Source organism: Dunckerocampus dactyliophorus, chromosome 5, assembly GCF_027744805.1.
Source record: "Dunckerocampus dactyliophorus isolate RoL2022-P2 chromosome 5, RoL_Ddac_1.1, whole genome shotgun sequence".
Lineage (NCBI taxonomy): Eukaryota > Metazoa > Chordata > Actinopteri > Syngnathiformes > Syngnathidae > Dunckerocampus > Dunckerocampus dactyliophorus.
Genome location: NC_072823.1, coordinates 26,413,722 through 26,430,004, shown reverse-complemented (window position 1 = coordinate 26,430,004; position 16,283 = coordinate 26,413,722). Strand labels below are relative to the sequence as shown.

Here is a 16,283-nt window from a genome sequence, read left to right as displayed (position 1 = left end):
TACATGTATTTTACGCTTCGTATAACATAAAATCCCTATAACATAAAGGTTCTCGGAACGGATTATTTACGTTGTAGGGGCGTCTACTGGAGTTGATATCATGTTTATATTTAATAAGCCAATAAAGATAATTACACAAAATTCCTCAATAGTTGTGTACATAACCTGAGTACTGGTAATAACGTGTCAAAATAGCTATGTAACGTTCATTAGGACACACAGTTCATGTATTACATCCAGTTAGCATTTGCTATCAAACATTACCCATATACAAGAATTTAAAATGATTACGCAAAAGACAATGCAGCCGAAGTCAAGGCAACATATTGAAAAGGTTTCACCAATGGGCACATTTTTTATTTCATCATGAAATAATAGTTTAAGAAGCGGACGTGCTGAAAACACTGATTTCTGTAGTGGAGTTCATGACTTGAAGCAAAGCCATCAATGCACTTTTTTTTCTACATAACTAGCCGCTGCAAGTGAACAGATAACTTCTGTTATGTAAGCGTCTTACCTCTGTGTAGCTCGAGACGTTGCAGGTGGAGGCAAGAGAAAATCAGTATGGGAGTTCAATGTCAGCTGACTGAAGTCATGACATCTACAAAGTGACGTATACGCATTGTTTACAGTAATTTATAATGTTTGCTTAAAGCTAATTTGTTTCTCTGGGTAATTAGTTGAATGCATAACAAGTCAGCGATGATGATGCCATTACTGAAATAAATGTTGCATTGTGTAAATACTTCCAGTTAAATACACATTTAATACTTTTAAATGACATTTCTGTTGTTCCTGATGGTCATAAAAATATGTTTTTTTAATCAACTTAATCGAATCGTAATTAATTGATTAGTGGAATGGTAAGGATGGTATGATGTTATTGTTTAATTATACTGTATACATACTGAATAATATATAATAATTATAATAAATGTTGCTTGTTAAGCCTTAAGGCCCTGTCACACCTTGACGATTTAGCCAGCTTACGCCAACGTATGAAAAATTTGGCCAATACGCTGGCGTACGGAGTAGTACGTCTAAGTCGTCCAAAAATTTTGTGCCTGCATAAAACTTTTTGACGTATGTCAACATATGATTCATACGTCCCGCATCCGCGGGCAATAAGTTATGCGATCGTTGACGCCCGTTCACACACGTTATCTGTAAGTTACGTAGAAGTCGTAACACGTCCACATACCTTGAGACAGAACTGTCTTCTTGGCGAGGGGAGATGGAGATGGAGGCTGTCGTGTTTGCATTTGCAGGTAAGTTTGCAGCTTGACCAGTAGAGGGCACTGTGACACTGGGAATGGAACTAACTTTTTTTGATTTTCTATCAACTTTATTAATGCCTTAGCGAGTCACAAATCCATGAGTGGTAGCGTATGCAGCCTACACCAGGGGTCTCAGACTCACGGACCCCAGGACGGACCTCGATGAATGAATGAATGAGCGATCAAACGAGTCAAGGCGGTGAGGCGTTGGACGTACTGCCCGGCCGAGGTCTCGCCCTCGAGACCCATATACCTCACCGTGATTGGTTCGTTCAGCTCCACACACGACAAGTGTCATTCATATCAAACTTGCCACACAAATGTTAATCTTTCATATTAAGACAGGGGCCGCAAGCTATTGTCCCAGGGGCCGCGAGTCTGAGACCCCTGGTGTAGGCTGCGTAAATTCCAGCTTCTCCCAGTGGGTCCCAAGGCATTCCCAGGCCAGTTGAGAGACATAGTCTCTCCAACGTGTCCTCAGTCTTCCGTGGGGCCGCAGTCAAATCGGATATCCAGTTGCGTCAGTTTATCATTCACAACCCGAGGAAACAGGATGTGTGTGTCGGTCCCTGTAGGCGAACTGAAGTGTCTCTAGGAGTGAATCAGTGATGGTCTTTAGCTGAGATCGGAGAAGAATGACTTCATGACCATCGGTCTGTAGTCATTGAGTCCAGTAAACATTTTTTTAAGTTTTATGGGTTTTTTTTTTGTTACAGTTAGTTTTTTTTATAAGCATTACCAAACGTTAACTCTGGCAGACTTGTCATGCGCTTTGTGTGTCTTCACCCATGAGATGTGCCAAATCAGGACATGAGGGAAATTCTCAACAACAACAACCAACTAATTAAAGAAAATAACACCCCTAATGAAGGCCATTCATATCTGGGTGTAACTTTCTGTTCATAAGGAATGACACTCTCATCAACGCTAATCACCTGTCAGGTTAGAGCCAAAAGAATGAAGTACTTCCAGCTTTTGTGCGGACAATGATGTTTGACTGGTCATTAAACAATGAGTCCATGCAATTACTTGTGGTTGGTAACTTGTCTAGTGTGTAATCTGACAATACAAGGGACACATTCAACATTCCAGGGGTGTGTAAAGCTTGCATATAAAAGAATAACTCTTTGTTGCCCTCAGCATCCAGCATCACCACTGCAAAGGTAACATGACACACCTCTACAACCTACTTTTCCAAATCCATTTCATGAGACATGTTTCATATAACAGTATTTGTCTACCACTGCACAGATGGCATTTTCTGTTCGCGTGTTCTTCCTCCTTTGTGGCGTCAGTGGACTGCTGACTGGAGCTGTAAGTCTAAATGTTTCATTGATTGCCGTCTTCAAATTGGTCAGTGCTGAGCAGTCTGATTTGAGCATTTTTCTTCTTTGCAGTGGTCCTGGGATCGCAAGGGCAAAGGTTGGTAGCTGTGTCTTAATGACACTTGTATGAACAAGTGTTTTTCACTTAAAATAACAATTATTTTGCAGATGAATGCTGTCCTAAGGACTGGACTCGCTTGGATGATCACTGTTACATCGTCTATGACGACGCCAGGACTTTTGCAGATGCAGAGGTATGGAAGAATTTCACGCAGTAGCTCGAAACCAGTTGCCTGCTATTTAAATCATCGATCCATATGTTTGTCCATTTAACACTTGGCTCCACCAACTATCTGATGGATCTACATGAATGCAGTCTATGTTTTTGATTCTCCAATTAGAGCATCTGCAACATCCTTGGTGGGAATCTGGCCTCAGTCAGCAGCGCATTGAAAAATGCCGTCATTTATGAGCTGGTTCAGGCAGAAGGTTTGAGTGATGCCTGGATTGGACTCCATGATGCCATTGAGGTAAAACATTGACCTGTATCATAGTAGTCTTGCGCTCAGTCGAAGGCACTTGAATGTTTCCTCCAGACTCCTCATCAAAGGAAGGACGTGTAGACTGAGGTGTGCTCTTCTACCGTTGGCTCCATATCCACTGGATATTTGGATAAATATTGTATATATGTAATATATTTCAATGATGACCAAACATTCCCTCCACACTCCAAATCAGAGTCTTTGTCTTCCAGGATGGAGACTTTATTTGGACTGATGGCAAACCATTAGATTTTGAGAACTTTGAAGGTGGTGCGCCTGACGGAATGGGTGACTGCGTGCACATTTCTACCCGTGGTATGAGCATAATGTGTAAATCCAGTTGACTTAAAACTGAATGTCATGTCATACTTAGGTTGTTTTTGTTTTTTTAGGTGAATGGTTTGATATAGACTGCACCACCGAGGAGGCATATGTTTGCATCACAGAAGTGTACTGCCCCTAATCAGCCCTCTGATCATCATATCTTCGATGTCAATGTCTATTTTCTACTGAGACAATGTCAAACTTTAGTGGCGTCTTTGTGTCTCGGGGTTGACTGTCATAAAAGTTTTCGTTGGTAAGTGTCTGTCAAACACATTTGAAACCTCAAAGATCAATCTCTCCACTAAACAACGGAACCTGTCTGCATCAAAATATGTCTCTGTCTTCTTTCCTACACACCCAATTACACACTTGATTTTAGATTGCCAACATTGTCCATTGAGAACAACAGTAAACTCAAGGGGGGGAATTGTAAATGTATTTGTACCCGTATTTTTCGGTATCCAACATTTCCCACACTGTTACGTCCCAAAGGTATCTAGGGTGAAATTTGGGACGAATGAAGTGTAAAAAGAAAGGAAAGATTGGGCAGGGAAAATGAGGCGCTGATAGGTCAAGGGAGCAATAAATGAATCATTACCAGAATAACAAAAAACAATTCCCACAAAACTGGGGACATGAAAAACTAGTGGAAAAAAAAAAAACACTACAAACACGCTCGATACTGAAGTATGTTTTGCTCGCATGTTCTGAAACAGCTTCAAAATGTGATTCAAAAGGCCCATGCCAAGTGACTGTGACTAAAGCGGGACTTACATCCCGACGAACGTGTTACCACACGCATGGACTGGAAATTTGTAGGATATCAGAGGGGTTGCAGATGTGTCGTACTTATGGAGCAAGTTATTCGTGACACCCACGTACTTGCCGCTCGCCCTCAGTTGGTAGCTTTTACATCATGAATACGCCGTGCGACTCGTGCTAGGTGCGCTTCATGTAAGGCTGTCATATGCAGTAGCGGTTGTAGCTATGGGCCACATTGACAATTGCCCAGGGTGGCATTCTCCAGGGGGCGCCACGAGATTGGAAAGAAAAAAAAACCTATTTACTAAGGCTCAGCACTCATCATATCCTCATCAAGTCTGCGCATACGTGTGGCAGATGGGGGCCCTCTACAGGCGTGATACTTGCGCCCCCAAACATGATCAAACGTCCACCACGTCATGTGGATGAAACCAAAGAAGTAGCGAGGGGGCGGGTGCCGCTGGGCCTCAGCCTCAGGTCAATTACAAGGTAAAAAATGTAAATTACAACAGTAATTTCTCAAAAATGAAACATATTTAATTGTTAATGTTATATGAATGACAATATATCGCAGGCCAAGAGGCTCAAACATGTTATTTCACAATGAAAATGTGAAATAAAAAGGAGGGAATCGTGAGTCGATAAGAGTTGGTTTAGCCTTGACTGCTAGTTGGGGACGGTGGGAGATGATGATAAAGGTGCCTTTAATTTGTGTTAACAAATTAAAAGACAAACTCAACGCCATCAAGTGCACAGTTTACAAAGAAGAGGGAAGAAGGAGAGGAGAAACGGGCCAAAGACAAAGGTATGGAGCTATAGCACATTATGGAATCAAAACAGATCAAATAAGCTAACCTTACTTGCTGGCTATCGACTAACTGCTGTTCATTTGTTTTCTTGACTGAGAGTTTTAATTGTGTAAATGTGGATTTAAGTCAGATGTAGTTTGAGGAGCTTGAGCTTGTGAAATAAGCACCTTTCTGTAGTTGAGGTGGGGTGAAGGGGGGCTGAGAAAAAAAAAACTAGTTGTGAGATTTTGTGTCAGGGGGTGGGGGTGGGGGTGCCACAGCTTCGGTCCGCCCAGGGCGTCATTCCAGCCAGAACCGCCACTGGTCTCATACGCTTCACTCACTGGGGACGTACTGTGTGTGGGCATCGTACGAGGCTCGTGCAGCCCACTCACTTCGATGGCAAGATTTGCGTACTGGCTTCCTACGGCACCTACGGCTATCGTGACCAGGAGAACCAGAGTGTACACCTGGAGGAGTCACCCACCATGGGAGGAGCCGCTGCCGTGGCCGGGCAATGTACATAATGTACTTTGAAACCTGCGACACATGCACTCCTCCTCTGCCTTGCCCTTGTGACCTGGCTGCGTGAACGCAGAAAATAATTGGCATCACAATTTTCTTCCTACGGGTTTTGCGTGCGGGCAATACGCGTGTCTCTTGTGATTTTGTTTTTGCACGTAGCCAGCCTGTAGGAGCACGTATGTCGGGATTTAAGTCCCTCTTCAATGACTCGTGTGGCATCCATGGTATTCCAAAATGACTTAAAAACACCTACCTACATATATACAGTACATTAAGTTTTAAATCTCCCAACAATAAAATAAAGTTTAATTGGAATCATTGTGTGGTAAAATAATTTCTGTTTGACTTTCTGTCATCACAAAAATTGTCCTTTTGTGTAATGGTAATATGAGCAAGAGAGAGAAATTGCCACAGGTGACCTGTAATACAATGTTGCTCACCTTCTTCACTGGGATAGGGAGGGGTAAAGTTATGGAGAGACAGGGCTTCTGCTGACTACTCTGTTGTTAAATGATGTTCAATATTTACCTGCACTGATTAGACTAAAAAGGAGTGAGAGAGTGAGATGTAGGCTAACACAACATGTTAACACTCTGCTAGCTTATTTCACTATGGACATTAAGCTAACAGGTTTATTTCCGTGACACACAAACTGGCTAGGATACAAAAAAAACAGGTTACATATTGACACCGTTTTCGTTTGCCTCTCTTCTCTCACCTTTTTCTCTTTCCTTTTTTGACGCCCAGACTTTATTTTACTATGTACTGGTAGCATAGTTTCACTCTGCTCTGCCACAACTGCCGACTGACAGGCAACAGGCTGCAGCCACGAAGCACCATGAAGTTAGTAGTGGACCAAACCATTTTATTTAGCGGGGAGTTTAAGGGGGCGTGGTCAGTCAAGATCGAAGCTTACGTTAGGCCGATGTGGATATTTAAATGTATTCCCAAATACAAGAGGTTGTTGTAATCGTTTTCTGATTATATATTTTTTTTAAATCACAATCAGATAGCAAAAATACTTTACCTATTTATTGTCCCTTGGAATTGTCCTAACTTTTCCCCCCTTTACTGCGCCCCTGGATGTAGTTATGTCCTCTGTAATGTTGAGCAAATGTCTGAAGAAGAGACACTTGCGTCCGGTATTCTGGCATGAGAACATGGCGGTACACCGGGGCTGCTCGAAGAGTAAGTCCAGCCACAGTGCATGTCATTAGTTTTTTGCGAAATCGGTTCTGCGCGTGCGCGAGACCTACTTCACTTCCTGCTTTCACAAATTTTAAAACCGCTTCTGTGAGGCCACGTGCTGTGGTATATTTTTTACATGTGTGAACATAAATGGTCAATAACCATACTTCGTATATGTAATTTTATGGGGGTGTTATTTCGTTAGTGACTCTTAGTTCACATTTGGAACTAAGCCGTGTGTGTGTCCGCGTCACGTGCACACGCGTGTGCGCGCATGCGTTAAAATTTCCCTACAATGCGTAACCTTCTGCATGCTACACTCCTCCACGCTCTCTCACTTCCTCCACGCTTCGAGCATGTTAATATCTGCAAAAGATTCATGCTGCGCTCTTGCACTTCTGCCTCCTTGTGGCCGTTTTTATGGCTTAAAACGGCTTGAAAAGTTACCTCTTTTATTGTGCACTTGCGTCATCACCGTATAAATACGTCTTTGGGATTGAATGGGTTAAAAGACTTTGCTTGCATGCGGATGTTTCTATCGCTTTATTCACCAAGACCGAGCTAACCTAAAACCTTACGCAATGCACGTAGCGCATGACGTCATATAAACGTCATAGCTGGAGAAATACGTGTCATCCGTCCAAACATATCTTGCTAGCAAATGCATTTGTCTGTATTTTTTCAGTGGTGAAAAAAAACTTCAAATAATTGATGGAACCAAGAAAAGAGGGCTAATAATTTATCCACTTGCACCAAAAAAAAAGATAAATTAAACTGTAATTTCACAAATCTTTTTTTGGGAGTCGGAGGGGGGCGACCTACAGTATATTGGACATGCGTAGTAGAAATCATGGTGGCTGACGTCTATGTTCTGTAACTGCCATAAAACAGATCGACGAATGACGTAGATTTCACATGCTAGTGGTACAAATCGACTTGCCCAACACGTGACTGCCGAACAATAGGCCGGCCGGATGTGACGTGTCCAGAACCCACTGTGTTTCCAGTACGGATTGCGTAATGACACCGCACTTTACCAGGCGGCTCCACCCGCTCTATATCCTGGTTCTGCTGACATCCGGGGAGCTCGTAGAGTGTGTCCAACCACAGTGCACCTTGCTGGGCGGGGGACGTGGCTCCACCCTGGTTTCCCTGATTTCCTTTGAGACCTACTTGGAGAGTGTCTGACCACAGTACACCTTGCAGAGACAGGTTCCACGTTCATTCAAGACGTCTGGTCCTTTAAAGAGAAGTATGAAGACGGCAATGACAGCAGGGACTTCCCGGGTAGGCTGCTGTTGAATCATTTTGTGCAACATCTTTCTGTGTACTGAATATCCCATCCCGTCACGACGTGGAAACATGAGGCTTATTTATGGACGAATCTGTTTTTCTCTTTAAATCCAGTGGGCGTGGCGTTCCGTGCGTTCCATAGTCTGGAAATATGATATATATTTATGTTTACATTCATGTTTACATAACTCCACTGTTGGTTTGTTTAAATAAAAAACAAAGGTAAAATTTACCTGTTTTTGTGTCAAGTGGACGCAGCTGTGGTGGGTGCTTATATTTCATAACCCTCTGGGGGGGGGGGGTTCATGTTTCACAGCAAATAGCAAACTTCGCCACCCACACCTTCCAGTGAAAACAAAACATTTTCACAATTTATCGTCGCAGAGACATATGGTATGCAGGATTACATTTTGTAAACTTCCTAGCAGGAGTGTGTTCAAGAACAACCCCACTAAATTATATCGAAAGTGGATGCTAATATTTTATAACATTCCAGGGGGTGCTACTGAGTGGGTTTTTGGGGGTCGCCCCTAGGAGCCCTGAAATGTGTACATTATGACCTGGAGACACACACTTTTTTTTCGCACAAAATTTGATGAGTGATTAGTATGTTATGTTATGACAAATATTTAATTGCCAGACTTACACACACACACACACACACACACACACACACACACTTTTTTTTAGCATATAACCCACTGTGGAAACACAGTGCCATTTATGTGGCAACGCACCCTTGCACAAAGCGTTAAAAAGTCTGAAATTTTGCATGCATTCTGCATGCTTTGAATGGGGAAAAAGTAGTCCCATCTGGTGGACAAATATAACAATTACAGATGGGAGGCCTGAAATCTTAATAAGATGGATTGCATTAGTTTATTTTAATATAAATGTGGCGTCAAAAATGGAATTTTCAGTGGTTTTCAATGGGGCATTTTTTGCCACAAGGAGGAAATGTGTCACTTTTTGTGCAGCTGGCTAATTTAATGAAATTGATCACTCAAAATTGTTTTAAATGTAAAAAATGTCCCCAGAATTTCTGGGGTTGTACTGTCGTAACTCGATTTGTATTCACATAAAGAACAACATTTGCTTTGTGCTGTGTTGCAACCAGTGTAAACGCTTTGAGGTGTGGAGCTGAATGTCATCTCATCCCTGCAGAATTTCACAGAAATTAGTAGCGGCTGAGGCGCCTCAGATCAATCAGGATGAAGAGGAACACACACACTCTTCTCCCGTCACATTTTAAAAGCATCGCCCGAGGCGCACTGACGAGACCATTTCACAGCACCTCTATTTGTCAACCGTCTTGACGAGAAAAGAGCGGGCCCAATCCCAAAGAACTGTAAACCACCTTCTTCGGTTAATACAAAACAATAAAAACATTCTTGCCGTGCTTTTTGGAGTCATGAGGCAGATAAAAATGCAGCAAACACTGTTATCCATCCGTCAAAGTTATGGAGAAAAACAAGTTTGAGTGCTGCAAAGCCGACGTCCTTCCCGTCCATCGGTTCGTCTTGACATGTTTTGTCAGGGCCCCATTTGCAAACGCCTTTCACCTCGCAATTGCTCCACTCAACAACAAAGCACTCAAGCATGCGGCCGTCAGAGTGGCAGACAAACAGTTTTCATGAGGTACTTGAGCACACGGTCTTGAAAAAAATGCTTGCTTTTGTGGGTTTTACTGGTTGAAATGCTAGTGAAGAGAATATCCTCACGTTGGAGGATTGTTGAGTAACTGACGTTCCAAGGTGGGTCTTTGAATTGCACATACCGTAGATTCCAATGAATAAGCCGCTTACTTTTTTCTCAAACTTTGAACCCAGTGGCTTATACACCGGTGCGGCTAATATGTGGCTAAAAACTACACTTCCCATGGTGACTTCCCATGACATCCCCTATACTGCAGAACTACTACTAATCATTTAAATATGTAATCAGAAAACACTGTTACTAAAATAGTCTATCATCAGGGAAAAAATAATGCATCAGGAAACAACCACAATACGAGGAGAAGCCACCAATCTCGACGTTTGCTAACCTTGTCACTGTCCTTGGACCCACTTGAGTGACCAACATCAATCACAGCTTGTATGTAAAACATTGTTGGATTTGGAATTATTAAATAAACACCATAAACAAACTGCCAAGACTGCAAAGCCTGTTATGATGAATGAACACAAAAAGGATATGTATCCTGTAAAAGCTGAGCTGTGCCTGGATCCAGGAGAATCCACACAGGGACCACACGCTATGATGACTCAAAGGCGGCCACAAAGGTGCCAGTGTACCGTGGTTCTTATGAAAACATAAATCCAGCAGAAATATTGGGTAATATCCAGCAATTTCGCAAGTGACCCTACGTAAACCTTACGCATGGTAACGAACGTAGCGCCACAGGCGGGCCGCAAGCAACGTTTAGGTGCATTCCGCCACCTACTGTACCAGAATGTAGATACGCCGTGCACATTTGCAGTGGAAGCTTGTCACTTCCGGGTATTGAAAAGCTTCCATCATACAAAAAACACACGAAGAAATGGATATGATGTCGCTTTCAAGTTAAGGCAATGGATTTGAGGATAAGCGGCATAGAAGATGGATGGACGGATGGCAATGGATTTGGCTGTCAAGACAAGGAAACATGGCTGCTTCGCGTAGGAATACTGCCATTGAAGGAAACCGCTCACCGAAAGAGAGAGCGACGACATTTTAACAGAATTAGGACGCTGTTCAATTCTGACACGGATTCACTAAGCGTTGGATTGTGAACCCACTAATAGGGAAATGTGAGCTGGGATTAGTTTCACCCGATTGATGATGTTTTCTGTTGTATGAAAAGTTTTAAACATCTGTCTATGACATGGTCATATTAAACGTAGCCCACTGACCCACCCCTGTGCTATATACAGTAGATACATGAAAGGCCTATTATTTACAAATGAACCACAATTAGTTTGAAATAAGATATCAGATATCAATATAAAATGTCATAAAAACGTTTCACTACGCTTTATTGTGAAAAACATCAAATGACATTAAATGATGTTTTGAATCACCTGTCTGCCCTCTCACTTGACAGATAAGGAGAGGAAATAAAGGCAGAGAGAAAGGTATTTAAAGGTAATGAATGCATTTCTTGTTCGAGCCTGTGAAAACATCCTAATGTTGACACTATTACTGACAGTAAATTTAAACATGTTTTAAAAATTTGCTGCCACGGCGACACAGCGGTGTCAGTCCGCCTCCCATGCAGCCCACCACCACAGCTTCAAAAAATCCTAGGGGAGACCCTGAATGTGTTTGTTTTGCGTTAGTTTGTTAATGAATGTTTTTGTGGGGTTTTTACCAATAAAACTGGGTAAAAGTGATGTTTAATTTTCGGTTGTCTTTTTAAATTATTTTTACATCATTTTCTGCATGTAAAACTATAATTGTTGTATATAAAATGTGTTTTTGGGTGTCTGGAACAAAATAATTGGGTTCAGTTGGAAGGGATTGATGACGTTAACCAAGGCACGGCTGTATTTTCATTCTGTATAAGGGTGACTGCTTAGCTAACAGATTCTGAAAAAATACACTTAACGTTGCGATGCATCTTTTCTGTCTTATTGGAGTACGCTGATACCTCGGTTTCTGTAATTATTGTTCCAAAAGGTCAAACAGACAACCAATAACGTGAACAAAAATGCATTTTATAGAGAATAATTATAGCGGTACATGCATAAAACAATACAAAATAATGACAAATGAGGAATGAAATGGATAAATCACCATTTAACATCACATTTACCATTATTGAAAATGGAGGGGGGTGGGGGAGGAAGGGATCCACACAAACAACAACTTCTCAACAATTTCAATCATTTATGATCTCTGTTTTGTTAACAGCTTTACTCCTTTCACAAGATTAGCTTCCGTCGTCTTTGCCAGGATGATAGGGGTGTCACAAGACATTCAGTTCACGAGACGGTACACGGGATTGGGTCTACGAGAACGAGGCGAGATGAAAAAATATAAAAAATATATGAAAATATATTGCAATCTACTAACTTCATTTCTACTATGTTGCAGTCTTCTGCACTGTGTGTGTATGCTATCAGCCCTGCCTACACCCACCGAGACAAAGACTGCATGACTGACAAAAGGGCTCACTCTGTTCATGACTTTGTTCTGTTGAAGAAACGTGCAAAGGAGCTGAAATCAATGCACAGAGTGAGACCTCTTCCTGCCTGTTCGGAGGTGAGAGACACAAGTAACATATATATGACAATATATTGAGGCCGGCAAAATTATCGAGTTCATTTTTATTTATTGTGTGCTTAATTCATTTATTGATTATTGTCCCAGTCCCACAAGACTTTTTTTTGTTTTTGAACTACGTGACGATATCTTGTCACATTTTAATCTCATGAGACACATCCTACAGGATGAAACCTATTTTTGATGTGGACTTCCTGTCATCCTGGCAAGATCGGCCACGTGGACGCCATCTTTGTGCTTTGCGATGAGTTTTTTAGTTCAATAACGTGTAGGTTGCTATGTTTGGTGCACTTGTTTCCGCGGAATGACAACGTACAGGACAAACAGACTAGTTTGTTATGTGCAATCTTGTCCGATAACCGAGACAATGTACAGTATGTGAGATCATTTCAACCTGCAATAAAAGCCGTTCAAGTCAGGTGCTTCGCCGGTGGTCTTACCGAACAATTACTGACACCAAGTGGCCAATGTAGAATACTACAGTCACAAGTTGTGGTCTTCATGGCTTATGCCGTATTTGTATTTTAGTGCATTTAGCCATTTTTATGCTTGACAATGCTTAATTTGGGCAATAAATATGTACAATTTGCTTAAATATGCATATTTTTGGACTATGAATACACCCTAGTCAACCACAAAACAGCAATCATTTATTAATGAATGAATGTTTGAAAAAAAACGCGATAGAGTGAGGGAGCGATGTTCGAACCGCGATGTAGCGAGGGTCGACTGTACTGTTAGGGTCGGGTTCGAGGTTTAGGGATCGGGTTTAGGATTAGGATTTTTAAAAGATATGGTTTCTTACTACTACAGTTTCTGTAAAAATGTAGTGCTTAAGAAAAGTGTCTTAGTTAGGATTTATTTCCAGACACACTCAAATGTTTTATTTCCTTTAATAGAAAATAACACCTCCTGCCACTTCTTTTTCTCTGGGGCCGATTTATTCATTTGATTTCTCTTTAAGTAGTTCATTCCTTAAGTAGAAGTGTCTTAACATGATGAAGGTCTCTATCTTCAGCTGTTAATTAATTTCCAGTGCAGAGACCACCAGAGCAGCCATCCATCCTCACTGTGCCAACTTTGCTGTAAAGAAGCAACCTGAGCTACATCCCGTGTCTCTTCTTATATATTTTCTCCCGACGGCCAGTGTGTAGATTTTCTTTATGTCTGCACGATGAAACAGGCGTCACACCAAAGCAGCCACGTGCGGTCCAGTGATGCATCGCCGCAGGACGGATGAAGGTTAATCTTGTGCGCTCCCTCTGCATTATTTAGCAACATCTGTGTGTTGTGCATTTGTATCCCAACCTACACAAAATACAATATACAACCCTAATTACTTCTCATAGATGAAAAAAACACTGTCATTTTCTCCCAGTTATAGATTTAATTAAAGACGTCCGAACACATCATGTCAAATGGCTTTGTGCTTTAAATTGGAATTAGCATGCTCTGCGAGCTAATTTTTTGTTTTTGCATGTTGTCAAACAAGCGGCACGCAGTTAGTTCAGTTCAATGGCTGCCATTTTTAAATTTGCTTGGATCAACCAAACAAGACAAAGCACTTTAATTAAGCGATTACATCTCGAGTTAATGTGATCAGCATGTAATTAGCTCTGGAGGTGTTGTACTTTTGAACCCAGACAGCTTTAGCGCTCATTTCCAAAAAAACACATTCTTACATTCAACACATTCTATTCCGGACCCAACACCAAGCCAATGGAATTTTCCATCTCCAGTTCCTAACCCAAATCAAAACCCTAACTTTAACCAAAGTCCGAAACCTCACCTTATTGTAAAATGACTCTTTTCCTGTAAACTCCAGAAGACTTTTTCTTTTGTGAACGCCAATTGAATTTATGAGGCCATGTGACTTAGGGAGGTCAATGTGACCTGACTTACACAATGTTTTCTTACACTTACACATGTTTTCCACATGTTATGTGATTCCTAAATGTTCTGCCAAAATGCGCTTCCAGTCATAGGCACATGCAAATAAGGGAAGGGTCTTGGATGCCCACGTCATTGTTATTGTTAACATTGTGCATTGTTAGCATTGTTAGCATTGTGTTGTTAGCTTCTCAATATTCCACAACATTCTCACTGCAACCCCAACACTAGTCCTAACTCAAATTCTCACTTATGCCACCTTGTTTGGGGTCCGAACGGCTCCAAATGGCCTTCGACATGTTCTTACTAACCCTCTGGAGGAAAGTTGTGTCCAAAATTTCACAACCTCTACCATCACATTCATTTCTATGGCAGGGGTAAAGAACCTGTAGCTTGGCAGATGTGGCTCTTTTGATGACCGCAGTCTCTCAGACATTTCTTACCATGATAACATTTGTTTATTTACAGTTTTTTTTCTGACATTTAAAGTAAAAATGACAGAAATCACAGTGTTTAAAATAACGTTCAAAATATAAAACTGTTTTATGCATTTTAATCCATCCATCCATTTTCTACCACAATGTGGTAGAATATTTTCCACGTCAGACACCAAAACCTGATTATTATTCAATAATACGGGAGTCTTCCCGGGTCATGAAGAGGTCAAGAAGTAAACCTCCCTTCTTTGATCAAATAGTCAGCTAGCTAATTTTGCAGAGCAAACCCTTTTGACAAAGAAGATTACAAAAAGAAAGAACGATAAGGAGTACGGTGCAAAACCACGCAGCACCAGAAGTTGTTTTAATGGTAAGAAGTATTTTATTTATGATTAGATAGCTTCAGTATAACAATGTTATTAAAAAGAATAAATTGAGAGACTTATTGTATTCTAAAATTATTGGTCTTGCTTAAAAATGCACACATTTAATTGTATTCAATTAAAAAGTATATTATATTGCTGTCATGGAAATACATTTTAAAATATGTGGCTTTTCTATGGCTGTTCTATGGGGACAAACTTATGACTATAACAACAACTTTAACAACTAAAACAATTTTGAACCCAAAATTAATAACTAAAATAGAACATACCAACAATTAATTCTTAAAATCTCAATTATTAAAATTTGCTGATGTGGCAAACCTTTAAACATCAAAAACTATGCATAAAGCAAACAAAAGTCTGCTACCCTAAAATGATATCCAATTCCTCTCAACAAGAGAGGGGAAATATGACCATTGCGAAAACTTTTACTTAAAACATTTACCGTAATTTCCGGTGTATAAGCCGCTACTTTTTTCCCAACTTATACATCGGTGCGGCTAATTTGTGGTCATGTTCTAATCTCGTGACATCTCTTAAACTTCAGAACTACTACTAATCGTTTAAACATGTATTTCAGAAGACGTTATTACTAAAGGCCCTGTCACACCTTGAAGATTTAGCCAGCGTACGCCAACGTATGAAAAATTTGGCCAATACGCTGGCGTACGTCGAATAAGTTATGGGTAAGTTTTGTATAAGTTAAGTTCACGCTGAAGCACGCCGGCATACGTCGTAGTACGTCCAAGTCCTCCAAAAATTTTGTGCATGCACAAAACTTTTTGATGTATGTCAACGTATGATTCATACGTCCCGCATACGCGGGCAATAAGTTATGCGATCGTTGACGCCCGTTCACACACATTATGTAAGTTACGCACTAGTCGTAATACGTCAACATACCTTGAGACAAAACTGTGTCTTCTTGGCTCTCTTCTTGGCAAGGGTTGGCTGAGAGGAGATGGAGGCCACTGGGGAAGCAGCTTCCGATACCATTGACGATGCCTGAGAGGCGTTAGAACCTGCGTCATCAGAGTGAGAGTGGGAGGGGGAGGCTGTGGGTGGTGATGGATCCTTTTTACGTCCACGTCCTCGCCCTCGGCCTCCGTCACTGCCCTGATACTTCTTGGCAACGATCTTCGAAATTTTCTTCGGCATGATGGTGATGTTGACACTGCGATGTCTAGTGAGGTTATGATTTGAGTCATCAAGTGGCAGCCTTTTTATAGACTACGGCACGTGATCGTCGGCCATACGCTGCCGTGCGGTTTGCATAAGTTAGA

The 16,283-nt window shown here is 41.3% G+C and overlaps 1 protein-coding gene across 1 annotated transcript; it reads left to right on the top strand.

The window, feature by feature from the left end:
• Window positions 1-1,208: 1,208 nt before the first annotated feature.
• On the top strand, window positions 1,209-3,607 carry LOC129181128 (alpha-N-acetylgalactosamine-specific lectin-like). Its single transcript, XM_054775854.1, has 8 exons — window positions 1,209-1,268; window positions 2,418-2,440; window positions 2,529-2,591; window positions 2,675-2,699; window positions 2,771-2,856; window positions 3,004-3,132; window positions 3,357-3,459; window positions 3,537-3,607. The coding sequence occupies exons 1-8, from the start codon at window positions 1,235-1,237 to the stop codon at window positions 3,605-3,607; spliced, it is 534 nt and encodes a 177-aa protein (XP_054631829.1). The 5' UTR covers window positions 1,209-1,234.
• The last annotated feature ends 12,676 nt before the right edge of the window (window positions 3,608-16,283 follow it).

Excerpts from the sequence above, each read along its gene's own strand:
- LOC129181128 (XM_054775854.1), top strand. The coding sequence starts at position 1,235 with ATGGAGATGGAGGCTGTCGTGTTTGCATTTGCAG. Across the intron at positions 2,857-3,003 it reads GGACTTTTGCAGATGCAGAG|AGCATCTGCAACATCCTTGG; the intron begins GTATGGAAGAAT and ends TTCTCCAATTAG. Across the intron at positions 3,133-3,356 it reads GACTCCATGATGCCATTGAG|GATGGAGACTTTATTTGGAC; the intron begins GTAAAACATTGA and ends TTTGTCTTCCAG.